General features: G+C 45.6%; 1 protein-coding gene across 2 annotated transcripts in view; it reads left to right on the top strand.

The window, feature by feature from the left end:
• Nucleotides 1-9,827, top strand: part of LOC310684587 (homeobox protein otx5) — a 69,938-nt gene extending 60,111 nt beyond the window's left edge. For both annotated transcript variants that reach the window (XM_083455943.1, XM_083455942.1), the window contains 2 exons: nucleotides 5,219-5,370; nucleotides 7,995-9,827. In XM_083455943.1, the coding sequence (XP_083312069.1) occupies nucleotides 5,219-5,370; nucleotides 7,995-8,618 (776 nt within the window). In that variant the 3' untranslated portion in view covers nucleotides 8,619-9,827. The remainder of the gene's footprint in view (nucleotides 1-5,218; nucleotides 5,371-7,994) is intronic.
• Nucleotides 9,828-14,231: the final 4,404 nt, after the last annotated feature.

Below are 14,231 nucleotides of genomic sequence, written 5' to 3'. Positions count from 1 at the left end.
TAGGTAGAAAATTGTTCCGTGGCCCTTTTTGAAAACAGAAATTTATCCTCCTTTTCCCTTTTATATCCTGCCTTCCCTCCATGGGGCTGAGGGGTGATCTGAACCAATAGAAAAAAGAGCAGGGGGGATCCCTAGGAAGAGATCCCTTTAAATCAGCCAATTCATGTAGACACACTGGTGATCACAATGGGCAGGAACCAGTTTGGTACAGTCTTCTATGCGGAGGGAAAAAATCCTGCAGTAATTATTTGCCTGTGCGGGGGGTGGGGGGGAATACCCTGCTCAACTTAAGAATTAAATTGAATTATTATTAAAGTGAATTAAATTGATTGCAATGGGACCTGAGCGGGGGGGGGGGGGGACTAGACAATATCTTACTATAGGGAGGGGTGGAGAAGGAGGACATCAATTTGGGGTTCCATCTAGGTCAGGGGTCAGCAACCTTTTTCAGCCGTGGGCCAGTCCACCGTCCCTCGGACCATGTGGTGGGCCGGACTATATTATGAAAAAAATATGAACGAATTCCTATGCCCCACAAATAACCCAGATGTGCATTTTAAATAAAAGGACACATTCTACCCATGTAAAAACACCAGGCAGGCCCCACAAATAACCCAGATGTGCATTTTAAATAAAAGGACACATTCTACTCATGTAAAAACACGCTGATTCGCGGGCCATCCGCGGGCCAGATTGAGAAGGCGATTGGGCCGGATCCAGCCCCCGGGCCTTAGGTTGCTGACCCCCTGATCTAGCTCAAAGGTCAGTACTGCCCTACACTGACTGGCAGCCTTTCTCTAGGGCAGGGGTCAGCAACCTTTTTCAGCCGTGGGCCAGTCCACCATCCCTCAGACCTTGTGGGGGGGGGACGGACTGTATTTTTTTGGGGGAAATGAACGAATTCCTATGCCCCACAAATAACCCAGAGAGGCAGTGTTCTGTTGGAAGTCGCCCAGAGTGGCTGGGGGAACCCAGCCAGATGGGCGGGGTATAAATAAATTATTATTATTATTATTATTATTATTATTATTATTATTAGGACACATTCTACTCATGTAAAAACACTCTGATTCCCAGACTGTCCACGGGCCGGATTTAGAACGCGATTGGGCCGGATCTAGCCCCCGGGCCTTAGTTTTCCTACCCATGCTGTAGGGTTCCCCAGCCTTCATAGAAATGAGATGCTCTACCTCTGAGCTGTGGTCCTTGCCAAAGAAAGGGAGTTATTTAAATGAAAGTCAGGTGTATTCCCAAACCTGGGAGGTTCATTTCCCTATTTGCCCCAGGCCACCTAACGGATTTACTGAGAACCTGAGATGTAAAGCCATAGGCTTTGAGTGCCCAAGGCCACATCTGCCCAGCTGGAAATGGGATGATCAGCTATTCAATTTTATTGTATTTTACATCCCTTCTTCTCAATAGACAATGGAATTGGGAGGGGTGGGCCTGTGGCTCTCCAGATTTTTTGGACTATAAGTCCCATCTTCACTGGCCATGGCTGATGGGAGTTGGAGTCCAACAAGGGTTTGAGATCTAGATGACCTTTGGGTCCCTTCCAGCTCTTACAAATTCTGTGAAGAACCCAGAAGGCTGCAATTTCCCCTTCCAAAGACTGCAGAGGGTCTTTCATTGGGTCATCCGCTTCCTTGGCAACCAATATCACTTTGGGTTAAAAAGAAAGAAAAGGCGTTAAGTTTGGGAATCAGTGATTTCGAGAAAGGGGGAGAACAGCTTTATCTCATCAGGGGGAATGAACTGATAAGAGGGAGAACAACGATATCTAATCAAGATAAGAGATAGCAAGTGATTTCGGAGGTGGCAACGGAAAATCTCTACCCCAAATAAGCTTAGCCTGGGTGGAAGGGAGCTGTCAGGTCAGGTGACTACTTGTCATGGTAAATAAACAGGATGACATCCGGCTACTCAGGGTAGACCAATCTGAAGGCAGCCCCGTATAGGGAAGTTGTTAATCTTTGATATTTTATTGTGTTTTTAATATTCTCTTGGGAGCCGCCCAGAGTGGCTGGGACAACCCAGTCAGATGTGTGGCACATAATGATAATAATAATAATAATAATAATAATAATAATAATAATAGTGGATTTCCACCTTCTCTCCCCACCTTGGTATTTAATTTATTTATTATCAAAATGTATACATTGCTTTTTTAAAAAAAACAACAACAACCAACCCAACCACCTCCAAGCGGTTTATTCTGGGACGCCCTTCGCTGGCTGTTTCTCTCAGCAACTGCCGGTGGAGCTTTCGTGCAAGCCAGCTGCTGTGTACAGAATTGGAGAATTGTAGAGGTGGAAGGGACCCCCAGAGTCATCTAGTCCACCCCCCCGCCCACATTTGTCCCTGGGTGGGCTCAAATAGTTAACAGCAAGACCTACTGTGCTACAGTAACAACAACAACAACAACAAAAATAACTATTATTATTATTATTATTATTATTATTATTATTATTATTATTATTTAATACCTCGCCCATCTGGCTGGGTTGCCCCAGCCACTCTGGGTGGCTTCCAACGCACATAAAAATTATAATAAAACATGAATAGTAACAATCTGATCCAGTATGAAAAGTCACAATAGCTTTCAAAGAAACAACTTCTATCAAATAAGTGCAAAGTGTCCCTGAGCAGAAGCCCAGCTCCTTCTTCCAGTTTGCTTTTGAGCTGCCCAGTCCCTGGAAATCCCTGCAGCCTCCCTTCGCAGCCTGGGGCCTCCAGCTGTTGCTAGACTCCAGCTCCCATCATCCCCAGCCAGAATGGTCAACGGTTGGGGATGGTAGGAATTGTGATGCAGCCGCCTCTGGGGACTCAGTGTTGGGAAAGGCGGTGGAGGGAAAGTGGCTTAGATGCTCATCGGGAATTCCTCCGTCAGAAGATCCTGCAATGGCCGGCAGGATTTCCCTGAAGAGAGAGGCAGTGTCGTGTAGTGGTTAGAGTGCCTGACCAGGACTGGGGAGACCCCACTTCAAGCCCCCCCTGAGCCACCAGGCTCCCTGGCTAACTTTAGGCCTGCCACCCCAAGCACATGGTTGCTTTGAGGATGATGATGATAATAATAATAATAATAATAATAATAATAATAATAATAATAATGGTATACCCCACCCATCTAGATAAAATGGGGGGAGAGGGAGATTGATTTTAGAATAAATTGATTTTAGAATGTATTTCAATTAATTGACTGATTTTATGTAAATTGTGCTATTTTTACTGTTGTTAGCCGCTCTGAGCCTGGCTTTGGCTGGGGAGGGCGGGATATAATTTATTATTATTATTATTATTATTATTATTATTATTATTATTAAGCTCCTTGGAGCCAGGGTGGTGTGGTGGTTAGAGCAGCCTTTCTCAACATTTCCAGATGTTGTTGGACTACAACTCCCATCATCCCTGACCTGCTGGCTAGAGATAATGGGAGTTGTAGTCCATCAATATCTAGAGATCCCAGGTTGAGAAAGGCTGGTAGTGTGTGAGACTAGGGCATCTCAGAGTCCCAGGAAGCTAGGACTCCATTTACTGTATTTTATTCTTTTGTTGGAAGCCACCCAGAGTGGCTGGGGAAACCCAGCCAGATGGGCAGGGTATATATTATTATTATTATTATTATTATTATTATTATTATTATTATTTCCCCAGGCCCTTTTAGTGGACTGGCTAAGTTTGGGAGCTGCCAAGTTCAAATTTCTTCTTTCACCACCTCTCAGCTTCAGCCCCTCCTCTGAACACTGGCTTCTTGTAACCATTCCTCAGTTGATCTATGGGGAGACACTGGGAACAGAACAATTCGCTCTTTTCAAAAGGGAGGTTCCTTTGTGGGCTCAGAGGATGTTTTCTGGACATTCTCCCAGACCCACTACTCTGTGGCAGAATGAATGCTTCGTATAGAGAAAAAGCTAAGGTTCAATACTTGTACTTGAAAAAGAACCTGGAAGTCCCGCAATGGCAGCAAATTTGCCGTATCGGGTGAGACGATATGGGGTTTTGTGTTCCAGTGAAGTAACGTTTACATTTAAAAATTAAAGTTCGCATTTAGAAATTGATATTCTTACAGTTGGTAGAACACCAGGCTCTTAACCTCAGGGTCAGTGGGCTTAGGCAAAAGATCCCTGAATTTCAGCGGGTTGGGCTAGATGACCCGCAGGGTCCCTTCTGTAGTTCTATAACGTTAAATAACTTACCCCTATGTGAATGCTATAAACACCTGGAATGAATGGGTAGGATGAAGGGGGAACAGAGGGCTCTTTTGAGTTAGACAGTTTATGAGTATTTGCTACTGAAAAGGCACAAATAAAAGTATTCTTAAAAAGACCTGTCATGAAGCAGAGACATTGGTCCTTTAAATCAGCCAACTCCCTAGGCACAAAGGATGCCGAAAGACTGCTAGCATTGGGGACAACCGTACCTCCAGTGGGAGGGAGTTCCACAGACAGGCTGCCATAACAGGGGAGGCCCTGCTCTGAGTTGCGCCATAAGATCTACAAGCAGGGCCTGCCTTGCAGGCTGGCAAATAATGGTAGAGGCCTTCCTTTAAAAACCCAGCACCTTAAATTGGGCCTGATAGCAAACAGACAGCCAAGTGTGGCTCTTTTAGGATGTGTAAGTTATGCTCCTAGTTTCCGGTGCTCCTCCAGAACTTAGCAGCCACAATATGTACCAGCTGCAGCCTCCAGAGCACTGTCAAAGGCACATAGAGGGTTTTTTTTAATTTTATTTTTTTATTAAAGATTTTATTGTGTAATGTCTCTCGTATTTTTTCCATGTAACATTTTTACAAATCAGTTTAAAGGCACATAGAGTTGTGCAGCTTATCGTCGTTGTGGTTTTTGCTGTTATTTTTTAAAATACAGTGGTACCTCAGGTTACATACGCTTCAGGTTACATACGCTTCAGGTTACAGACTCCGCTAACCCAGAAATAGTGCTTCAGGTTAAGAACTTTGCTTCAGGATGAGAACAGAAATTGTGTGGCGGCAGCAGGAGGCCCCATTAGCTAAAGTGGTGCTTCGGGTTAAGAACAGTTTCAGGTTAAGTACAGACCTCCGGAACGAATTAAGTCCTTAACCTGAGGTACCACTGTAACATTCTTGCTGTTGTTCTTTAAATGCAGAGAATGAACTGAACTGACCCACATGGATGAAGAGGGTCACATGATGAGATACGTAACTTTCCCTGAATCCAGATCTCTCCTCTTATTTTTTTAGCCACCCCGCGGAAACAGAGGCGCGAGCGCACGACCTTCACACGAGCCCAGCTGGATATCTTGGAGGCTCTCTTCGCCAAGACCCGCTACCCAGACATCTTCATGCGCGAGGAAGTGGCTCTGAAAATCAATCTTCCTGAATCCAGAGTTCAGGTGGGGCTCCGCTGGGGAGGGGGCGAAGGGCAGCAGGCCGAGACAGGCGCAGGGGCCGGGAGAGTCGAACCGGCAGCAGCCTGGTGGGAGCAAGGCATCTTGCTCTCTGAAGACCCTGGCAGTGCGCACATGCTCTCAGTTGCACTTATGTGCCGGCATTGTGGGTGGCCAAAGGGGACCTGTAAGAAAGTAAAGGAATTTTGGGATGTAATTTATAATGAGCTCAAAATAATGATCAAGGTAAAGGGACCCCTGACCATTAGGTCCAGTCGTGACGGACTCTGGGGTTGTGGCGCTCATCTCGCTTTATTGGCCGAGGGAGCCGGTGTACAGCTTCTGCGTCATGTGGCCAGCATGACTAAGCCGCTTCTGGCAAACCAGAGCAGCGCACAGAAACAACTGTTTACCTTCCTGCCGGAGCGGTACCTATTTATCTACTTGCACTTTGATGTGCTTTCGAACTGCTAGGTGGGCAGGAGCAGGGACCGAGCAACGGGAGCTCCCCCCGTCGCGGGGATTCGAACCGCCGACCTTCCGATCGGCAAGTCCTAGGCTCTGTGGTTTAACCCACAGCGCCCCCCGTGTCCCTTTAATGATCAAGGTATCCTTCATTAAAAAAATCTGGAGGCTTTCCTCCTAGGGATATTAGGCCCAGACATACCAAAAAATGCGAGAGAAATATTATTGTATGCCAAGGTAGCTGCAAGAATATGAATCACTACGAATTGGAAAGAAACCTGAGTGCTGATGGAGGCAGAGGTCCTCATATACACTCAGAGTAGACCTATTGGCATGAATGGCCATGTTCCATTTCAATAGGTATACCCTGAGTACAACTACAAGGATTCAACCCCATGCATTTCATAGAAGCATAGAATTGGAAGGCACCTGACAGTCATATAGTCCAACCCCCTTCAATGCAGAAATCTTTTTTGCCCGGTGTGGGCCTTGAACCCTGAGATTAAGAGTCTCCTGCTGTACCGACTGAGCTATTCATTTAAAACACTCACTCTGCTGAAAGCGTCATGGGCTGAAAGCAAAGAATCCTGGGAACTGTAGTTTGTTTGGGGTGTTGGTCCAAGGAGCCTTAAACTACAGTTCCCACATTTCTTTGGGAGAAGCCATGACTCTTAAAGTGAGAGTGCTTTCGATGTGTGGTGTGGATGTGTTCAAAAAAGGTCCCATGATTTTTCTTCTTCTTTTTTCTTTTCTTTTTCTTTTTTATTTTTTGGGGTCCCATGATTTTTAGGAGATGGTGTGTGATTTTGTGTGCCTGCAGAGTGCCCTCTGGTGGGAGCACTCATTGTTCCTGTTACATCCTATTAGGCATTTCTCCCTCAGGAGGCCATCCCACAATAGGCCACTAAGCCTCTGAGACCTCCCTTTCCGCTGAGGCACACTGCACTCAAATCTCTGTCACTGTCTGGCCATATTTGTATGCTGGCCGCCATCTTTCCTCTTAGCACTTCACAGGTACTTTGCAAAGAAAACGGAGGCCAGGAGCAAACTCCCACCCTAGTTTGCTTTAACTTGCTCCATCCACATAGGTGCCTGCGCATTATCCCAAGTCAGGGAGTGGCGATCGAAGGCTGAAGCAGCCATCTTATTGCATAGGGTTGCCATTTTTCAAGAAGTGAAAAAGAATCCGGGCACAAAAGTTGTTGAGCTTCTCCTCCTGCAAAATCTCCCAAAATTGGGAAATTCCAGATACCCGGCAGCCCTATTTTATAAAAACCCATCATTGGGTTGCAGGAAACTTTCTGTTATAGCAGAGGAACGTTTTAAATGCAGCCTAGGACCCACATACCTACAGGACCGCCTGTATGCCCCATGGAGGACCTTGAGGTGCACAAATGACAACACCTTGGAGGTCCCAAGTCGCAAGGTGTTAGATTGGTCTCAACTAGGGCCAGGGCCTTTTCAGTACTGGCCCCGACGTGGTGGAACGCTCTGTCACAAGAGACTAGGGTCCTGCGGGACTTGACATCTTTCCGCAGGGCATGCAAGACAGAGCTGTTCCGCCTGGCCTTTGGTTTGGACTCAGTCTGACCCTTATGTCTTCCCTCCCCTTACGGTTTTGATTTATGGGCTACTTTTAAAATGAGGCTGCTTTTTAAATTGCATTTTTATCTGTATTTTAAATTGGGGTTTTTGTTTGTTTTGTTTCCTCCCCTATTATGTTTCTATTGTAATTTTACTGGTGTTAGCTGCCCTGAGCCTGGCTCTGGCCAGGGAGGGTGGGGTATAAATAAAATTTATTATTATTATTATGATTATTAAATTGAAACACAGGATGTGCCAAAGGTGTTGACATTTGGCCCTCCGGATGTTGCCAAACGACAACTCCCATCAGCCCCAACAGTGCCAGCAAAAACAAGGCCAAAAACAAGCTCCCCACACCCAATTTCCTGGAACCGTTTCTCGCGTTTATAAACTTCTCCAAAGTTACCAGGTTGGGCTCCTCCTATGAACTTCTGAATCCTATGAACTTCCTATGAACGTCTGAATCCTCCGCCTCGTGTTCCGTTGAAACGGTTCCCGGGGAAACGCTGACCCTTCCTTTTGGTTCCTCCCCAAGCCTTCCCCTCGAAGCTCATCCTTTCTTGTGCCTTCCTTCCCCGCAGGTGTGGTTCAAGAACCGCCGAGCCAAGTGCCGCCAGCAGCAGCAGCAGAGCAGCGGGCAAGCCAAGGCCCGGCCTGCCAAGAAGAAGACCTCTCCGGCCCGGGAGACCAGCTCGGAGACCAGCACCAACGGGCAGTACAGCCCTCCGCCGGCTGGCACCTCGGTGACGCCCAGCTCCAGCGCGAGCGCCACTGTCTCCATCTGGAGCCCGGCCTCCATCTCCCCGATCCCGGACCCCCTTTCCTCCTCCACCACCCCTTGCATGCAGCGTTCCACTGCCTACCCCATGACTTACACGCAGGCTCCCGGCTACACGCAGACCTACGCCGGGTCTACCTCCTACTTCAGCGGCCTTGACTGCAGCTCCTACCTGTCTCCCATGCACCCGCAGCTCTCCGCGCCAGGGGCCGCGCTGAGCCCCATCACCACCCCAACCATGGGCAGCCACCTGAGCCAGTCGCCGGCCTCCCTCTCCAGCCAGGGCTACGGCACGGCCGGCCTGGGGTTCAGCTCTGTGGATTGCCTAGACTACAAGGACCAGGCGGCCTCCTGGAAGCTCAACTTCAACGCCACCGACTGCTTGGATTACAAAGATCAGAGCTCCTGGAAGTTCCAGGTCTTGTGAAAGAATCTCCGTCTTTCCTTTTCAGAGCATTCTGGGACAACCTCTTCTGTCCAAGCTCGACATTGAGACCCCTGGCTGCTTCTCCTTTCCCCCCTCTCCCCCCTTCTTCTTTCTTTAAGAGGAGGCATTCTTCTCCTCGCCAGCATTGCACGTACTGTAGCATTGCTTTGTTTTTTCTGCGCTGTTTTCGGAATCGCCCTCATCCGGCAACGAGGCAGATCCTTGCGGATGTTAGGAACTCGTGTACAGCCTTCGTTTCACACACCCGGGCCTTGGACGTGTCATTCCTTCAGATTCTTGGCCTGGACTCAGTGACTTGACAGCTCATGAAACCCTCGCGACAACTGGGGTGGCATTTGGAAGTAGACCAAGACTGGAAGCAACACCAGAAGATCAGAGGTTGTTGGAGTTTTCATCGGGCGTGATAGAGGTGCCACGGCAGAGGCAAAAGTTTTCAAGAGAGCCACGTTTTTAGAAGCCAGGTTGCTTTCTCAAATGATATTTTAACGACGACAACAGACTGGGTTAGCAGAAACAGGGGCAAGCATCAGCTCACACTTTGGTCCATCTTTTTTCCAAATGGAAACGAGCAATTCCAGCACCATTGACTTAAACACATGCTCCTTATCCCTGATCATCAAGAGGTTTTATTTCAGCCCGTTCCCTCTTGCCTGAAGTGTAGTGCAACACCAGCAAGCCGGCACTCTGTTTTGGCGGGGTTTGATTGTTTTGTTGTTTGCAGAGCCAGTTCAAGACATTCTGCCACCTGAGGACAAAGGAGAAGCTGGTGCCTCTCGTCCAATTTCCACGTACAAAAGCCAAGCAGACCGGCAGTCAAATCTTGCTTCGACACTGGCGACTGGCTCCCCTGCGCTTGAGAGCGGCAGGCTCGGCCTGCAGGACAGCCCTAAAAACACCTGCGGCTTTATCTACTCCCCACCCCTTAGCATTGGCTGCCTGAGTCAGCTGCTGCATTCTGTCTCATGGTAGGGCCGGCTCTGCTTCTTCTTCTTTTCCCATGCTCTGTGCTTTATGGTGAGAGTATACCAACATCAGGCATCTGAAACCTTCCCCCCCCCCCCCCGTTTCTGCTTTTGGGACTCCTTATTAACCTCTGACCCTCCCATTGCAGACAGTATTTCTCACTTCACATTCCTATGCATGTCTAGTCAGAAGTAATTAATCAGGTAGCTCAATAGATATTTTTTTTTTAAAAAAAACAACTTTTGATAAACTAAAAAAAGTGCTCTAGTATTTAAAAAAAATACTTTTAATTCAATGAATTATAAAAGCTGCAGAGAACAATGGGTATCTTAGAAGAGGCATCTCTCCCCTCCTTACACACTGGAAGAGGGAATGTCTCTTCTCAGATGATAATAAGAAATCATAATTTTTAAATTTATATCCCACCCCTCTGGCTGGGTTTCCCCAGCCACTCTGGGTGGCTTACAACATGTATAAAAACATGTATGAAAACACAACATTCAAACCTTTTAAAAAACCAAAATATCCTATACAAGCAACAAACAAACCAATAATTGGAATAGAAACCAATAACAACAACAATTATAATAACAATAATAACAAACAGTTTACCCAACTGTTGTACCCAACTGACACATGAACATCACCTAAAAAGCAAAGTGTGCTTTTTTGCTTCAGAACTACTGAAATTTGGTCAACGAATCAATTTGTTGACAAAAACACTTTGTCTAGAATTTCTTTAATCGGGTGACAGCTGATTAATATTTTAAAAGCTTGCATACGAGTAGCAGAGGAACATATGTTGATGGTGCTTGGTAATGTTTTGCCTGCCATGTTCCCAGGATCTCCTCTTGCACAAAGGCAAGTTTCTAGTCCCTCTGGTTGTGGAGAAAGCTTGGGAACGACTCCCTTTCCATCCACACTTGAGCCTGCTCCACTTAAGGGGATGCCGTGTCCATCACAGAGAGGACATCTCCCTTTCTGGCTAGACTGAGATCTAGCCTCATGGGACTTCCCCAAACATAAAGTCAAGGAGGTGGGTAGCAGATTCACCAACAGAAAACGAACAGCTTAAAAGTACGGCACTGCCTCTGCCGTAAATCTCATAGGACCTCACCTAGTTTGTTCCCAACAACCTAGGAAAAGCCATGCGTTCTGTAATGGCCCAGTTTTATGGAACTTTTTCCAGTTGATGTCAGACAGATCACCTCCCTGTTGAGCTTCCCAAAAACGTTTTTTAAAAATAAAAATTCCAGGAGAGTTTTAACTGACTTCTGATTTTTACGTTCATCAAGGGTTTTTGGGTACACCGCGTAGAGACATTTGTGATTAAGCGGTATGTAAATTATTATTAATAATGATAATAATGGCTGTTGCTGCTGCTCTGCTTCCTCATCCTAGCTCATCTCTGCATTTTACAAAAACAGATTATTATTTTTGTAGTTAGGAAAGTGCACTGGAGGGGTGAAAATGATTTAATGCAAAACCCCCGCAAGCAAATCGGGATTTCTGCTCCATGTCTCGTAACCATCCCCACAAACAGATCAGAACAATTGTTCGATAAAGCCTAGTTAAAGCTCCACATAAGCTTTGTGTGTGATTTGCTAATCAGGGCAAATGGCTAATAACTAGGCCTTCTGGGAGAGTTTGAAATCTTTCCTATCCCTGGACACCCAGGATTTGAATCTGGGACCAAAAATAGTCTACTACTGACCTGTGGGTGTATATATATTGCCTCAGTGAATTTTGTTTGATCCTTTGGTGTTTTGGATAGCACCAAAATTCCTTTCAATGCTCAATCTTTTATATCCTGTACAACATGAAATAGTTAATGCAGGATAAATTTTAACTAGACGAGAAATGTGGGGTGAGGCTTAACTTTTCCAGCACCTGATTTCATCTGGGGTGGGAAAATAAAGTGTTTAAACAGTTCAATAAGCATTTGTAAATAATATGATTACTCCCCTTCCCTTAAAAACAAAAATTGCAATGGGTTTTTAAATTTTAGAAAGTTCTATTTTGTAAATGATATTCAACATTTTTTTAGTCTAGGTTTCTTAGCTATAATACCTTCTTCTTTCTCTTTTTTTTTAAAAAAGAAACGACGACATCCTCTTGCTGTAGATGAGAAGCATTCCCATGGAAGTTGTTCTGTCAGTGGTTTTCTCTATTTATTACTTAGTTTGTGATGAGCAATTTCCTGTACAGTTACCAAAACAAAACAAAAAAAGATTGTTGGTGGTTTTAAAAAAATATAAAATATTAAAATGTAAAAAAAAACAAAATAGGTGAAAAGGAACAGTGGCTCTGTGTGATTTTTGTTGTTGATGATTTCAGCTGCTACTTAAAACAATAAATTCTGCGAAATTAGGGCGATTGCTGGGGTCTGCAGGCTAGAATTGAAGATTTGGTGTGGTAGAATCCAGGATGGAGACAGGAGCCCTACGAGAGTTTAAAACCAAACAGTTTCTGCAAATGCTTGGAAGTGGCATGTCAGAAAATTAGGTCAATAGATTCTACCCTGTCTATATTCACATACATTTTTCTGTCCATCTAATATTTATGGGGGGGGGGCTTAAAGGAGAATTTCTTGTTAAATGCATTTCAGAATAGTTTGCAGAACAACAATAGAACCTTTCCTTTTTTTAAAAAAAAAGCTGCAGTTTTGGAGATAATTCTGATGATTTTGAGTGGCGTGCTTCCATCTCCAGGGATTTCTTGGCAACCAAACTCCACATTGCATTGTGCTGAGAAAAAGCACCTGTACGTTCCTTCATGGCAGCCAATAAAATGAGACTTAACAGAACCAGAGGAGATGTTCATTAACAAAGAAGCATCCTCCCAGGTCTCTATGTGCGTACACAGTTTTGAACACAGAATTTTGGTGCAGAATTGGAGGCCGGAGGCAGGTTTTTGTTTTTCCCAGAGAGCTGAAAGCACTCTGGAAGTGGGATGGCTGTTGGTAGTCTAAACACACCTCCGATTTGTGTGTCTGGTTTGGCAGGTTTTGTATTTTTACAAGCTGCAAAATGTGTTTTGACCAAAGTTGACAGTGGAGCAAAAGATGGTAGCTGGAGTAGATAAGCAATAGTTTTTAAACATGGTGCAGGTACACAATCAGTAATTTATGTCTGATCCATAGGGTTTTTAAAGCATCTGAAACCTGCCAACTTGCCGGAGCAGCCAACTCTCTTTCAAATCACCTTAACAATCTCTAACAAAAGGGGTCAGTCCCCAGCGTGGGTTCCTCCAGATCATGGGTAGGCAAACTAAGGCCCAGGGGCCGGATCCGGCCCAATAGCCTTCTAAATCCAGCCTGTGGACGGTCCAGGAATCAGCGTGTTTTTGCATGAGTAGAATGTGTGCTTTTATTTAAAATGCATCTCTGGGTTATTTGTGGGGCATAGGAATTCGTTCATGATTATTTTTTTCAAAATACAGTCCGGCCCCCCACAAGGTCTGAGGGACAGTGGACAGGCCTACTGCTGAAAACGTTTGCTGGTCCCTGCTCCAGATGTTTCAGGCTGTGGCTTGGTGATGCAACACATCTGGAGAGCAACTGGTTGAGGAACGTTGCTCCAGGCCAAGTTAACACCATTAGAACGGATCCTGTCTCAAGCCACTTCCTATTCTCTTTTTTAAAAACATTATAGGCCACCAAGGGCAACTCACATTCTATCATAAAGACATAATGGGTTTTTAAAAAGAGTATTAATCTCAAGGTTATGGATTCGAGTCCCACGCAAAAAGATTCCTGTATTGTGGGGGGTTGTGCTAGATGCCTTGCAACTATGATTTTATGTGTACAGTGGTACCTCGGGTTAAGTACTTAATTCATTCTGGAGGTCCGTTCTTACCTGAAACTGTTCTTAACCTGAATCACCACTTTAGCTAATGGGGCCTCCCGCTGCTGCCGCGCCACCGGAGCACGATTTCTGTTCTCATCCTGAAGCAAAGTTCTTAACCCAAGGTACTATTTCTGGGTTAGTGGAGTATGTAACCTGAAGCGTATGTAACCCGAGGTACCACTGTATATTAGTCAGAGCCTCTTGGATAGGATCATGCCTGCTGGATAGCTTTAGCGTACTTGGGAATCAAAAGGTTTTGTGTCTCTTTTTTGTAGGAAATCCATATTTTTCTGTGCAATCAGCAATTCCCATTTTCTGTGTTCTGTGACGCCGGCAGCAGTGCCAGCAGCAATTATGAAGAAGGCCGGCTGAAATGAATAATGGAGACTAATGTCACCACCAGCAGAGCTATATTTTGTCAACGCAGCTGTCTTTTTCTTTAAAAAAGCCATTCCAGAAAAATGAGGGTGCAGCTTCTTTCTCCATCCGGGTCCCCTTTACACGAGCTTCCAATTTCGGATGCTGGGTGCTCTTATCTGGCTTGGGTTTGCGATGCCCCAGCTCTCCAGAAAGTCTTCCTGTCGTCCGGACTCGGTAACCGACCCCAGTGCACACTTGCCATTTGTTATTTTTGCTTATCTAATTTAGCAAATGCCCCAATCCTCTTAAGGCCGCTGCTCTCGCCCTCCCTCCCTCCACCCCCCACCCCCCCACTGCGCAGATTGGTAACTGAATTAGAAGGGATTATGGGACCCACTAAGGATGACAAATTGGTTCTTCG

The sequence above is a fragment of the Podarcis tiliguerta genome, assembly GCF_965153285.1.
Source record: "Podarcis tiliguerta genome assembly, chromosome: 8".
In the NCBI taxonomy this organism is placed as follows: Eukaryota; Metazoa; Chordata; class Lepidosauria; order Squamata; family Lacertidae; genus Podarcis; species Podarcis tiliguerta.
The sequence above is the reverse complement of the archived record's forward strand: the minus strand, read 5'-3'. Positions and strand labels throughout refer to the sequence as shown.